The sequence below is a fragment of the Salmo salar genome, chromosome ssa23 (genome assembly GCF_905237065.1).
Source record: "Salmo salar chromosome ssa23, Ssal_v3.1, whole genome shotgun sequence".
In the NCBI taxonomy this organism is placed as follows: Eukaryota; Metazoa; Chordata; class Actinopteri; order Salmoniformes; family Salmonidae; genus Salmo; species Salmo salar.
Window position 1 is genome coordinate 12,689,891 of NC_059464.1, and position 15,411 is coordinate 12,705,301.

General features: G+C 41.9%; 1 protein-coding gene across 1 annotated transcript; it reads right to left on the reverse strand.

The window, feature by feature from the left end:
- Window positions 1–356: 356 nt before the first annotated feature.
- tbc1d7 (TBC1 domain family, member 7) lies at window positions 357–14,809 on the reverse strand. The gene is made up of 8 exons (XM_014168911.2): window positions 14,480–14,809; window positions 3,514–3,633; window positions 3,318–3,398; window positions 2,939–3,129; window positions 1,597–1,734; window positions 1,232–1,377; window positions 861–990; window positions 357–760 (listed from the first exon to the last, which is right to left on the reverse strand). Exons 2-8 carry the CDS (start codon window positions 3,623–3,625, stop codon window positions 674–676), a joined length of 885 nt encoding a protein of 294 aa, XP_014024386.1. The 5' UTR covers window positions 3,626–3,633; window positions 14,480–14,809; the 3' UTR covers window positions 357–673.
- Window positions 14,810–15,411: the final 602 nt, after the last annotated feature.

Below are 15,411 nucleotides of genomic sequence, written 5' to 3' on the forward strand. Positions count from 1 at the left end.
ATCCTGGATTTCCTGACAGGCTGCTCCCAGGTGCTGATGGTAGGCATCAACACATCCGCCACACTTACCCTCAACACGGTGGTTCCTCAGGGGCACTTCCAGTCAGAGGTTGAAAAGACATGGCATGGAGGCTGAAAATATTTGGCATGGGCCCTCAGATCCTCAAAAAGTTCTACAGCTACACCACTGAGAGCATCTTGACTGGCTGCATCACCGCTTGGTATGTCAATTTCTTGGCATTCAAGCGCAAGGCTCTACAGAGGGTAGTGCGTACAGCTCAGTACATCACTGGGGCTGAGCTCCCTGCCATCCAGGACCGCTATACCAGGCACACATCACATACACTGATGCTACTGTTTATTATCTATAATGTTGTCTAGTCACTTTATTCCTAGTTATATGAACATATCTACCTCAATTACCTTGTACCCCTGCAGATCTACTTGGTACTGGCACCGTGTGTCTATATAGCCATGTTATTATTACTTTTATATTATTTCTCTATGCTCTTTCTCTCTGCATTGTTTGGAAGGGCCCGTAAGAAACCATTCCACTGCTAGTCTACATCTGTTGTTTTACAAAGTATGTGACAAATAAACATGATTGATTTGAGTCCAAGCGTATCCCAATGTCAATGACCCCATCAAGAGGGTCTGGCAGGAGACCTGTGATCCTATACAGAGTGCATGGGGGTGCCACAGTACTTGTGCCACAGGTCAATGGCCTTAGTCACTATTGCATCAGTGTTCTCCTGGGGCATCTGGTAGTAGAGGAGAAAAACAAATCAATGTGATTGGTAGACAAAAAGGAGAGAAAAGTCTCAAACCTCCAGCGGATCCTATGATGATGATGTCACTCACATTGCACAGGATGCTGACCACTCCCTCCGGTCTGCTGGTCCCCATCACCACGATCTTGTAGCTGAGAAGGATCTCCATGGCAACGAAGACCAGGATCTTACAGGACCCGCTGATCACCTTGTCCCACACCCTAAAAGAGCAAGAACACATGACATGAGTCATAATGCCAGCATAGAGCGAAGAGCGATGAGTTTCCTGAAAGCTTCATAGCTAACATGGTGCATGACTTCTCTAACCAAGTCCCAGGCCCACGCCACTCACAGAACAGCAAAGTGCTTCATGTAACAAATGTGGTTTGTTGATGCAAAGATTACACCTCTCACGCCTGTGTGGCTGGGTTGTTGAGAGAAACAAGCCTCAGTGTGCCTAACCTCTGCAGGCTGGACTCAGGCAGGCAGCCAGCAAAGCAGCGTCTGAACCACAGGCTGTATGGCAGCATGGCGAGGGCCCCAGTATTCTTCAGATGGTTCAGTAGCCGGGGCTCCTCCACACTCAGGTAGTGCTCCAGACTCTTGGGCTAAACCAACCGGACACAGATTGGGGGGGGGGTTAGATGTGTTGAGAGATAGATGCAGTGTACACATCTGCTACATGTACATTTTTATGTTGGATATTTGACTAATCAAAACAACAACAACAGTGGCAGTAACAACAACGAGCAAGGCAACACCACACAACAAGTGTAGTCCAGACCACCCCTTTCATCCCCTTACCCACCCTCCAATCCACTGCTCACCAGGTGGGGAATGGAGTCTCCAAACTTATTGTTGAACTGGTTGACAAAGCTCTTGATCAGCCAATAACAATCCATAGGGTCTTCTACGATCTCCTCCATGGCTCGAGCTATGGACAGGAAGTCCTCATCCTCCTCGTCCTGAAACAGACACACACCAGTCAGTCTCACACATAAATAGCCTATCCTACTGATAACAAAGAATAAAGTGAAATCAAGTTCCTGAGTAGGACCAGGCAAGTTCCAAGTATTAATGTCACGTGCACAAGTAGTGAAATTACTTTCTTGCAAGCTTTAAACCCAACAACGGAGTAATCAATGTCAATGTAGTACTAAAAAATAACCTAAGGTAGGACAAAAACACACAAGTAATAAAAATAAGAAGAACACGAGAAGTAAGCAAGCTGGATACAGGGTCAGCTCCAATACAATATTTACAATGTATAGGGATACTGGCAGAGGTAAGTTGCACGTTCAGAACAAGGGTCTGATTTCATTTAATCTTCCCTCTCCAACTCTTTACGTTCTGTTTACTTTAGAATATGCAAAGAAAGGCCCAGTGCAGTTAAAAACATGATTTTCCTGTGGTTTATATACAGCGCCCTCCATAAGTATTGGGACAGTGAAGCATTTTTTGTTATTTTGGCTCTATACTCTAAGAGTTTGGATTTGAAATCAAACAATGACTAGGAGGTTAAAGTGCAGACCGTCAGCTTTCATTTGAGGGTATTGTTTACCCATTTTGGGTGAACCGTTTACAAATTACAACACTTTTTGTACAATGTCCCTCCATTTAAGCGGAGCAAACGTATTGGGACAAATTAACTTACATGTCTATTAAAGTAGTAAAAAGGTAAGTATTTGGCACACAATGACTACATCAAGCTTGTGACTCCACAAATTTGTTAGATGCATTTGCTCTTTGTTTTGGTTGTGTTGCAGATGATATTGTGCCCAATATGAATTAAATGGTAAATAATGCATTGTGTCATTTTGGAGTCACTTTTACAGTAAATAAGAATGGAATACGTTTCTAAACACTTCTACATGAATGTGGATGCTACCACGATTACGGATAATCCTAAATGAATCGTGAATAATGATGAGTGAGAAAGTTAGACGCACAAATATCATACCCCCAAGACATGCTAACCTCTCACCATTACAATAACAGGGGAGGTTTGCATTTTTTTTGGGGGGGGGGGTATGATAGTTACAGATGCACGACTTTCTGATTATTCACGATTCATGATTTGATATCTTGATAAAAAAAATAAAACGGCTGTATTGGACCTTTAATTTTTAAATTTTTTTTAAAGGCCCCTCTTATTCTCTCTCCTCTTACCGGGGCTGAGGTATCAGAGCGTCTGGGCAGCACTTGGCTCTCCAGCTGGAACATGCGTAGGTACACCTGCGTCTGGGGAGTGGCCATGTGGACAAACCTCATCACCTTCAGGGCCTCCAACACATCCTGGTACTGTTCCCGCCTGTACCCTCCCACCAGGGAGTGGGAGTCACTGTGGGGAGGAAGGATACCTAGAGACAGACACAAGGTGGGTCACATCAGCAAGTCACGCAAGTCACGGCAGTGGGTTGGTCTGTCAGATGGATCTGTCTAGTGTATGTGTGTCTGGTGAGAAATAGGGTTTTCTATGGGCTGAGAGGTATGCTGGTATGTAAAATATGCTCTGAATCCTGTGGGTAGTCTGTGTTAAAAGACTTACCCAACAGCACTTTCCATACATGGATCCTGTACATTGAGGGCAGAGGGAATCTCTGACTGAAAGTGCTCAGCTTCTCCACGTCTGACGAAGGAACACAAAAAACGCATATGAACAGACTTGGAGGTAGAAGCAGAGCAGCAGTGATAATAACAATGATGTACCTGTTGTAACAGTAGTAGTACTGTAATGTACATACCCAGTGGGTTGTCCTTCAGTAATATCTCCAGTGATTTCTTCTCCTCCACCCCTCTGAAGCCCACCTTCTCATAATAGGCAGAACGGAAGTTCCTCTGAGGGTCCTCAGCCATACTGTCACCTGGAAAAGCACAGTTTTAAAGAAGGGTAATTTAATGATAGTGTCTCCTGAAAATGACATCAAAACCACAGCACACTTACTTTGTCAGGCACTGGCAGGCTTAGATCGCTAAAGATACTTAGCCTAACTCTATCATCTCCATGGACACTGGAGTTAACATTAAGGGCAACTCCACAATAATGGAATTACGCTAAGACTCAGATTTTTCACTTAAAAATGTATACCAAACAAAAACCATTGATTTCAAAACGTTTAACAAACCATACAACTCTTTGCACAATGACTACCGTAATTTCCGGACTATAAGCCGCTACTTTTTTCCCACGCTTTGAACCTCGCGGCTTAAACAATGACGCGGCTAATATATGGATTTTTTTTAATTTTTTTTTTTTTAAACACATACGGTGACGTGCTCAGTTTTTTGGCGGCATGAAGCTTTCATTAGACCAATGAAATTGCCGAACGGGTTAAGGTCAAACAACTTTTTTGTTTACTGTTTAGATTAAATCGAGCGCGCTCATCATTCTGATTACGGTAGTCATTTTGTCACCCTCATCATGGCAAAGACACGGAGAAATGCATATGATGCAGCTTTCAAGTTGAAGGCGATTGATCTGGCTGTTGGAAAAGGAAATAGAGCTGCTGCACGGGAGCTTGGTCTGGAGCAATGACTTTCTTGGTAGGCTACTGTTTACTGCTAATTTTAAATGTTTTGTTACAAGCCGTGTTTCGTTAAAGCCTATTTATTTTTGTTACAAGCCGTGTTTCGTTAAAGCCTGTGTAAAGTTAATTTGTTTCAATGTACCGGTAGGCACCTGCGGCTTATAGACATGTGCGGCTTATTTATGTTCAAAATAGGTGCGCTTAATAGTCCGGAATTTACGGTACTTTGAACAATTTACACAGTAAATCAAAAATATAAAAACATTTATTGCAGATGCAAAGTTTAGTAACAGAATTCCGGTAAAGTCTCACTATTGTATTCTGTTACCAAACTTTGTATCCGCACAGTTCTTCCTGTAAATGTGTTTTTGGAAAATGTTCAAAGTAGTCCTTGTGCAAATAGTTCTATGGTTTGTTAAACTTTGAAATCACTGGCTTTTTGTTTGGTATACATTTTAAAGTGATTCACCGTAACATTACTATGGAATTCCATGGCAAGTTAGCTAGATTATAATAGAACACTGAGAAAACACTACATAATCTACATTGAAAAGTGATATAGATTGTGAGACAACACCTCTTAATTTTTAGGTTGCAGCAAGGTTCTGAGAACATTTTACTCTGGTTCCCTGAAAGTTCTCCTGGGAGGTTTTATTAATGCTCCAAGAAGAGAAATTATAGGCTATTGAAGGTAATTAAATAACTTTCAGGGAACTAAAATGTTGTCAGAACCTCCCTGCAACCTAAATATTTACGTTCCCAGAAAAGAAAGACATTATCACTTCTGTTCACAGAACGTTTAAAGGTCCCGAACAGTGAAAATCATGCTTTTCAGTCAAATTGGGTGATATTTGGATGAAACCAGTTCAAAGTTGGGTGACCCAAGTATGAGAAATGACTGTAGCTAGTATATTGATCAAATTTGATCATAAAATTGCTGTCCAGGGCCTCCCGAGTGGCACAACGGTCTAAGGCACTGCATCGCTGTGCTTGAGGCGTCACTACAGACCCGGGTTCGATATCAGGCTGTGTCACAGCCAGCCGTGACCGGGAGACCCATGAGGGGATGCACAATTGGCCCAGTGTCATCCGGGTCAGGGGAGGGCGGCTGGGATGACCTTGTCGCATCGCGCTCTAGCGACTCAATGTGGCGCCTGCACGCTGACTTTGGTCGCCAGTACAGTGCAGTACAGTGTTTCCTCCGACACATTGGTGCGGCTGGCTTCCGGGTTATGCGAGCAGTGTCAAGAAGCAGTGCGGCTTCGCAGGGTCGTGTTTCGGGGGACGCATGGCTCTTGACCTTCGCCTCTCCTGAGTCCGTACGGGAGTTGCAGTGAGGGAAGAAGACTGTAACTACCAATTGGGGAGAAACAACACACACACACACTTCCGTTCAAAAGTTTGGGGTCACATAGAAATGTCCTTATTTTTGAAAGAAAAGCAAATTTTTTGTGCATTAAAATATCAAATTAATCATAAATACACTGAAATACATTAATTGGCATGGCAGATTAATTAGGGCCGATTTCAAGTTTTCATAACAATCGGTAATAGGCATAGTTGGACGCTGACTATGGCCGATTACATTGCATTCCACGAGTTATATTATATATTTCTCCGAACAAGAATAGACTGACGAGTTTCAGAAGAAAGTTCTTAGTTTCTGGCCATTTTGAGCCTGTATTCAAACCCACAAATGCTGATGCTCCAGATCCTCAACTAGTCTATATACAGTTGAAGTCGGAAGTTTACATAAACGAGTTTTAATGACTCCAACCTAAGTGTTTCAACCACTCCACAAATTTCTTGTTAACAAACTATAGTTTTGGTAAGTCGGTTAGGACATCTACTTTGTGCATGACAAGTTATTTTTCCAATTGTTTACAGACAGATTATTTCACTTATAAATCACTATCACAATTCCAGTGGGTCAGAAGTTAACTGTGCCTTTAAACAGCTTGGAAAATTCCCGAAAATTATGTCATGGCTTTAGAAGCTTCTGATAGGCTAATTGACATAATTTGAGTCAATTGGAGGTGAACCTGTGGATGTATTTAAAGGCCTACCTTCAAACTCAGTGACTCTTTGCTTGACATCATGGGAAAATCTAAAGAAAACAGCCAGGACCTCAGAAAATAATTGTAGACCTCCACAAGTCTGGTTCATCCTTGGGAGCAATTTCCAAATGCCTGAAGGTACCACGTTCATCTGTACAAACAATAGTACGCAAGTAAAAACACCATGGGACCACGAAGACGTCATACCGCTCAGGAAGGAGACGCGTTCTGTCTCCTACAGATGAACGTACTTTGATGCAAAAAGTGCAAATCAATCCCAGAACAACAGCAAAGGACCTTGTGAAGATGCTGGAGGAAACAGGTACAAAAGTATCTATATCCACAGTAAAACGAGTCCTACATCAACATAACCTGAAAGGCCGCTCAGCAAGGAAGAAGCCACTGCTCCAAAACCGCCATAAAAAGCCAGACTACGGTTTGCAACTGCACATGGGGACAAAGATCATACTTTTTGGAGAAATGTCCTCTGGTCTGATGAAACAAAAATATAACTGTTTGGCCATAATGACCATCATTATGTTTGGAGGAAAAAGGGGAGGCTTGCAAGCCGAAGAACACCATCCCAACCTTGAAGCACGGGGGGTGGCAGCATCATGTTGTGGGGGGTGCTTTGCTGCAGGAGGGACTGGTGCACTTCACAAAATAGATGGCATCATGAGGTAGGAAAATGATGTGCATATATTGAAGCAACATCTCAAGACATCAGTCAGGAAGTTAAAGCTTGGTCGCAAACGGGTCTTCCAAATGGACAATGACCCCAAGCATTCTTCCAAAGTTGTGGCAAAATGGCTTAAGGACAACAAAGTCAAGGTATTGGAGTGGCCATCGCAAAGCCCTGACCTCAATCCTATAGAAAATTTGTTGGCAGAACTGAAAAAGCGTGTGCGAGCAAGGAGGCCTACAAACCTGACTCAGTTACACCTGCTTTGTCAGGAAGAATGGGCCCAAATTCACGCAACATTTTGTGGGAAGCTTGCGGAAGGCTACCCAAAACGTTTGACCCAAGTTAAACAATTTAAAGTTAAACATTTTTTACTTCAACTGTATGTATGTATGTATGTATGTATGTATGTATGTATGTATGTATGTATGTATGTATGCATGTACACACACAAATTACTGGTCCCCTCCCCTCATGTCAAACACTTGGCTTTAGGAGGCAGGCATTACCAAGGATTTACTGCTGTCCTCCCAATCCACACAGAAACGCATACAAAGCTCTCCATCGCCCTCCATTTGGCAAATCTGATCAGTGCATCAACAGCGTCGTCCCCACAGTGACCGTACACATATCCCAACCAGAAGCCATCGATTAAGGACAACATCCTCACTGAGCTAAAGGCAGATTACAAAGGGAAACCCAGCCACAAGCTGCCCAGTGACATGAGCCTACCAGACGAACTAAATGCCTTCCATGTTCGCTTTCAAGCAAGCAACACTGAACCATGCATGAGAGCACCAGCTGTTCTGGACGACTGTGTGATCAGGCTCTCCATAGCCGATGTGAGTAAGACCTTTAAACAGGTTAACATTCACAAGGCCACAGGGCCAGAGGACTACCAGGAAGGCAGGGTTTCCGTTAACCGGTAAATGCCGGCTTAAAAAAAAAAGAAAAAAAGAAAAGCCAATAAATAAAATTGATGGCCAAATTGTCCCCCCCCCCAAAAAAAAGAAAATCCATCGCAAAATAATGCTTTTTATTCATTGGAAATAAGTGTTCCAACATCAAAGGCAAATATACTTCATAGGCTAATAAATCCACAAGCTGCTTGGAAATTAGCGTCGGGAGAGTATGTTTATTTTTACTTACGCAAAAGACGCAAGGTCATCATAAGGGACTTCAGCTAAATGTACTTCCCGACTGGGCAAAAGATTGTGTTAATTATCCCGGTTTCCAGTGTGCCTGCCGAGAGGGGAATCTTTCTCCAAAACAGGGTAAAGACAGACTCAAGGTGTGCCTTCTTCAGGACAAAGTAACGAAGCTGATGCGCACGCAAGCTGCCCCAATGAGTTGGACAGTTTTGACTTCCCAAGAGCAGGGGCTCACTTTGAGCATGCCAAGATCTGCCGCAAACGCAAGTAAATTAGAGGCAAATTGTTTTTGTTAGGCCCGGTCCTAGCAGTTCTGCTGCCGCCCTAGACAACATCAACATATGCCGCCCGTGATATGTATAGTATAAAAATTTGGAATGGATTGATAGACTAGAATAGAGTAATGATTTGTATCGTGCGTAATTGGTGCATTTCAGTTGAGCTTAATCAGTGAACTTGGAAATGAAACGAGTGAGATATAATTTGAGCTTTGGAGACAAGTACTTTTATAAAAATATGTCGCAGGCCTCGTTTCACAGGACATAAGATTTCTCAATGAACCAGCCTTAATGAATATTGTTTATTTACACTACCGTTCAAAAGTTTGGGATCACTTAGAAATGTCCATGTTTCCATGAAAACATACATGAAATTAGTTGCAAAATAAATAGGAAATATAGTCAAGACGTTGACAAGGTTATACATAATTATTTTCATTTAAATAGTGTCCTTCAAAGAATCCTCCATTTGCAGCAATTACAGCCTTGCAGACCTTTGGCATTCTAGTTGTCAAAAGAGATTTCACCCCATGCTTCCTGAAGCACCTCCTACAAGCTGGATTGGCTTGATGGGCACTTCTTACGTACCATACGGTCAAGCTGCTCCCACAACAGCTCAATAGGGTTGAGATCCGGCTGCCCACTCCATTATAGACAGAATACCAGCTGCCTGCTTCTTCCCTAAATAGGTCTTGCATAGTTTGGAGCTGTGCTTTTGGGTCAGTGTCCTGTTGTAGGAGGAAACTGGCTCCAATTAACCACTGTCCACAGACATGGCGTTGCAAAATGGAGTGATAGCCTTCCTTCTTCAAGATCCCTTTTAACCTGTACAAATCTCCCACTTTACCACCACCAAAGCACCCCCAGACCATCACATTGCCTCCATTATGCTTGACAGATGGAGTCAAGCACTCGTACAGCATATTTTATTTTTGTTCTGCGTCTCGCGAATGTTCTTCTTTGTGATCCAAACACCTCAAACTTTAGATTCGTCTGTCCATAACACTTTTTTCCAATCTTCCTCTGTCCAGTGTCTGTGTTCTTTTGCCCATCTGAAAATGTTATTTTTATTGGCCAGTCTGAGATATGGCTTTTTCTTTGCAACTCTGCCTAGAAGGCCAGCATCCCGAAGTCGCCTCTTCACTGTTGACGTGAGACTGATGTTTTGCGGGTACTATTTAATGAAGCTGCCAGTTGAGGATTTGTGAGGTGTCTGTTTCTCAAACTAGACACTGGACTGTACTTGTCCTCTTGCTCAGTTGTGCACCGGGGCCTCCCACTCCTCTTTTTATTTTGGTTAGGGCCAGTTTGCGCTGTTCTGTGAAGGGAGTAGTACACAGCTTAGTACAAGATCTTCAGTTTCTTGGTAATTTCTCGCATGGAATAGCCTTCATTTCTCAGAACAAGAATAGACTGATGAGTTTCAGAAGAAAGTTCTTTGTTTCTGGACATTTTGAGCCTGTAATCGAACCCACAAATGCTGATTCTCCAGATACTCAACTAGTCTAAAGAAGGCCAGTTGTATTGCTTCTTTAACCAGAACAACAGTTTTCAGCTGTGCTAACATAATTAGCTAACACAACGTGCCATAGGAACACAGGAGTGATGGTTGCTGATAATGGGCCTCTGTACACCTATGTAGATATTTCATTTACAACATTAACAATGTATTTCTGATCAATTTGACGTTATTTTAAAATGGACAAAAAAAATAAGATTTTCTTTCAAAACAAGGACATTTCTAAGTGACCCCAAACTTTTGAATGGTAGTGTACATATCGAATTTGATTGTCCAATATCAGTTTTATAATTTTCCACTGCTGTGATGCTGAATCGCAGCGGGATGGGGAGTGGGGAGTGCAGGCCGGGTGATGGCTAGACGGGATCCAGCTTTTGTCAAATCAACATCAAAAGTAGATATTTTTTTGTTGCATTTTAGCTAATTCTCCTAACCTGCGGCGTAACTTCTCCTAATCAGCTACGAAAAGGCAAATCTGACATCAATTTGACAAAAGCTGGAACACTTCTAGCCATGACCGGCCTGCCCTGGTGTCTGTAGACAGCCTTGTTTTATTATTTATTAGGCCTAATTAAAATGTTCACGCCTAGGCTAAATTAAATTAGAGAGGCCTAGATGATATTAGAAAAAAAGCTGTTTTGTTATTTATTAATGAAAATGTTCATACAAATAGTCTAAAGGACAGGTCATTTGCAAATTATATTATAGTTGGAAGTTGCGTTTTATTATTGGCTGTGTGCTAAGGTCCATTGTCCTGTTGGAAGGTGAACCTTCGCCCCAGACTGAGGTCCTGAGCGCTCTGGAGCAGGTTTTCATCAAGGATCTCTCTCTACTTTGCTCCGTTCATCTTTCCCTCAATCCTGACTAGTCTCCCAGTCCCTGCCACTGAAACACATCCCACAGCATGATGATGCCACCAGCATGCTTCACCATAGGGATGGTGACAGGTTTCCTCTAGACATGACGCTTGGCATTCAGGCCAAAGAGTTCAATCTTGGTTTCATCAAACCAGCGAATCTTGTTTCTCATGGTCTGAGAGTCTTTTGGTGCCTTTTGGCAAACTCCAAGCGTGCTGTCGTATGCCTTTTACTGAGGAGCGACTTCCGTTTGGCCACTCTACCATAAAGGCCTGATTGGTGGAGTGCTGTAAAGATGGTTTCCTTCTGGAAGGTTCTCCCATCTCCACAGAGGAACACTAGAGCTCTGTCAGAGTGACCATCGGGTTCTCGGTCACCTCCCTAACCAAGCCCCCCCCCCCCGATTGCTTAGTTTGGCCGGGCAGCTAGCTCTAGCAAGAGTCTTGGTGGTTCCAAACTTCTTCCATTTAAGAATGATGGAGGCCACTGTGTTCTTGGGGACCTTCAATGCTGCAGACATGTGTTGGTACCCTTCCCCAGATCTGTACAGTGCCTTGTAAAAGTACTCACCCCCTTGGCATTTTTCCTATTTTGTTGCAACCTGTAAAATAGTCCGAATTGGTGAAGTTAAATGAAAAGAATGACTTGTTTCAAACACTCAAGTGGTTTAGGAGGAAATATTTAAATGTCTTTGAATGTCCTAGTCAAAGCCCAGACCTCAATCCAATTGAGAATCTGTGGTATGACTTAAAGATTGCTGTACATCAGCGGAACCCATCCAACTTGAAGGAGCTGGAGCACTTTTGTCTTGAAGAATGGGCAAAAATGTGGCGTGGAGTCCAATCAAGTTGTAGCAACATCTCAAGGATGATCAATGGAAACAGGATGCACCTGAGCTCAATTTCCAGTCTCATAGCAAAGGGTCTGAATAATTTTGTAAATAAGGTATGTTTTTTTTATATATATTTGCAAGAAATTCTAAAAATCTGTTTTTGCTTTGACATTATGGAGTACTGTGTGTAAATTGCGGAATATTTTTTATTTAATCCATTTTAGAAAAAGGCTGTAACGTAACAAAATGTGGAAAAGGTCAAGGGGTCTGAATACTTTCCGAAGGCACTGTATGTCTAAGCTTCTAAGGTGACTTCTGCTTTACAAAATATTGCGAAGAAGTCTATCAGTCAACTGTATTCTATAATTCTATACACTGAACAAAAATATAAAACGCAAATGTAAAGTGTTGGTCTCATGTATCGTGCTGAAATAAAAAAATCCCAGAAATGTTCCATATGCACAAAAATCTTATTTCTCTCAAATTTTGTGCACACATTTGTTTACATCCCTGTTAGTAAGCATTTTGCCTTTGCCAAGATAATCTATCCACCTGACAAGTGTGGCATATCAAGAAGCTGATTAAACAGCATGATCATTACACAGGTGCATCTTGTGCTGGGGACAATACAAGGACACTAAATGATGCAGTTTTGTCACACAACACAATGCCATAGATGTCTCAAGTTGAGGGAGTGTGCAACTGACATGCTGACTGCAGGAATGTCCACCAGAGCTGTTGCCAGACAATTGAATGTTCATTTCTCTACCATATGCCACTTCTAACGTTGTTTTAGAGAATTTGGCAGTAAGTCCAATCGGCATCACAACCGCAGACCACATGTAACCACACCGCCCAAGACCTCCACATGCGGCTTCTTCACATGCAGGATCGTCTGAGACCAGCCACCCAGACAGCTGGTTTGCAAAACCGAAGAATTTCTGCACAAACTGTCATGGTATGGGCAGGCATAAGCTACAGACAATGAACACAATTACATTTTATCAATGGCAATTTTAATGCAGAGATACCGTGACGAGATCCAGTCGTGCCATTCATCTGCCGCCATCACCTCATGTTTCAGCATGATACTGCACGGCCCCATGTCGCAAGGATCTGTACACAATTCCTGGAAGCTGAAAATATCCCAGTTCTTCCATGGCCTGCATGCTCACCAGACATGTCAACCATTGAGCATGTTTGGGCAGCTCTGGATTGTAAAACAGCGTGTTCCAGTTCCTGCCAAAATCCAGCAACTAAGCACAGCCATGGAAGAGGAGGGGGACAACATTTCACAGTCCACAATCAACAGCCTGATGAACTCTATGCAACAATAGATTTGCAGCACCGCATGAGGCAAATGGTGGTCACACCAGATACAGACTGGTTTTCTGATCAACACGCCTACCTTTCTTTTAAGGTACTGTATCTGAGACCAGCAGATAGAATACAACTTTATTGTCCATCCAGGATGGCCATTTTTCTTCGGCATCACCTTCCATTACAATAATTACACACACCTTCATTTTCACATCATACACATGTAAACCAGTCAGTCCATCATGCTGCATACACTAACAACATAGATGCATATCTGTATTCCCAGTCATGTGAAATCCATAGATTAGGGCCTAATGAATTCATTTCATTTGACTGACTTCCTTATATGAACTGTCACCCAGTAAAATCTTTGAAATTGTTGCGTTTATATTTCAAATCAAATGTTATTTGTCACATGCGCCAAATACAACAGGTGTAGACCTTACCATGCAACACATACTTACAAGCCCTTAACCAACAATGCAGTTAAGAAAAATATTTACTGAATAAAGTAAAAAAATAAAAGAGCAACAATAAAATAACAGTAACGAGGCTATAGGTACTGAGTCAATGTGCGGTGGTACAGGTTAGTTGAGGTAATTGAGGTAATATGTACAGTACCAGTCAAAAGTTGATGTCTTCACTATTATTCTACAATGTAGAAAATAGTAAAAAGAAAGAAAAACCCTGGAATGTGTAGGTATCCAAACTTTTGACTGGTACTATACATGTAGGTTGGGGTAAAGTGACTATGTATAGATAATAGATAATAAACAGCGAGTAGCAGCAGTGATTATCTTGTTATTTGTTCAGTGTAATTACAAAACAATAGAAATGCAATTGTGTTTTTCTGCTGTTTGTCTGCTATCCAACAGTCCATGATTAGCTCTGTTGACCGTGAGAGAGAGCATTTTTCAGAGAAAATGGGTTGAGTCATGCCAATTAGGATCGGGATGACATGTGGCCCATTGTTTCACTTGTCATCAGTGACATGTGGCCTTTTGTTTATCTTGGTACCTGGAAACGACCACATGGGCAATTCCAATAACTGTCAGTCAAGGCGATCTCATGAATATAAGCTGCCACTCCACTCAGCATTTCTTAAGGCTTCCTGATAGTTAAAGATGTAAGAAAGTATACCATTTCTTCAATTCTGAGCATTTTAATAGCTTAAAAATATTATGGGTGATGTGTTGGTCATTCAAAGGCTATTTTTACATTGGGAAATAGGATGACTGTGCGGGACCTTTATGGGTTAAGGTTCGTTTTAGGTAAGGTTTATAGTTAAGGTTAGAGGTTACAGTTAGGCTTAGGGTATGGACGTCCCAAGGATCCATAATAGCCCTAAACTTGAGTTTCTAGTATTTTCTGTGACAGTGTTAAAATTACACTTTACTGAAAACCATTAAACTGTTGGATGAATAACGTAACAGAAGTACAGTTTACTGTTGAAATGTGCTTTATGTAAAGCTTATTTTGCCTCCTACCTTGTTGTACCCGTGGGCCTCACCGCATCCACGCCCTTTTCAGCTTGCAGTCACCGTGGAAGGAGCTCTGAAGCCGGGCGCGACCTACACGACTGTCTGCAACCAGCTAGCTATCTCTCTAGCTAGATACTGTAACCACTATTGGTACATCTTCTTCTCATATGCGTATATCAACGTCACTATGCAAGCAATGAAACCCAAGCTAGCAATACCAAAGATGTTTGAATAACAAAAATCACATGCACAGCAATGAGAAAGTGAAACGCAGGCTATTGATCCATTCATAACATGTTGACCATTTCCTCATCGACAGCACGTGCAACCAGCAGATGGCAATGAACATTATATTATTTGCTGTAGTTACAGATATCTGCCAATAGAGGGTGTACTGTAGCTGGGTAACAAACATTCAATGTTTACTTTTATTTATTTTATTTAACCTTTATTTAACTAGGAAAGTCAGTTAAGAACACATTGTTATTTACAATGACGGCCTACACTACGGTCTACTGCCATTCTACACTGAACAAAAATATAAACGCTACATGTAAAGTGTTGATCCCATGTTTCATGAGCTAAAATAAAATATCCCAGACATTTTCCATATGCACAAAAACTGTATTTCTCTAATATTTTGTGCACAAATTTGTTACCATCCATGTTAGTGAACATTTCTCCTTTGCCAATATAATCTTTCCACCTGACAGATGTGGCATATCAAGATAATGATTAAACAGCATGATCATTACACAGGTGCACCTTGTGCTAGGGAAAATAAAAGTCACTCTAAAATGTGCCGTTTTGTCACACAACACAAGCTTTGAGGGAGCGTTCAATTGGCATGCTGACTGCAGGAATATCCACCAGAGCTTTTGCCAGATAATTTAATGTTCATTTCTCTAACATAAGCCACCTCCAACGTCGTTTTAGAG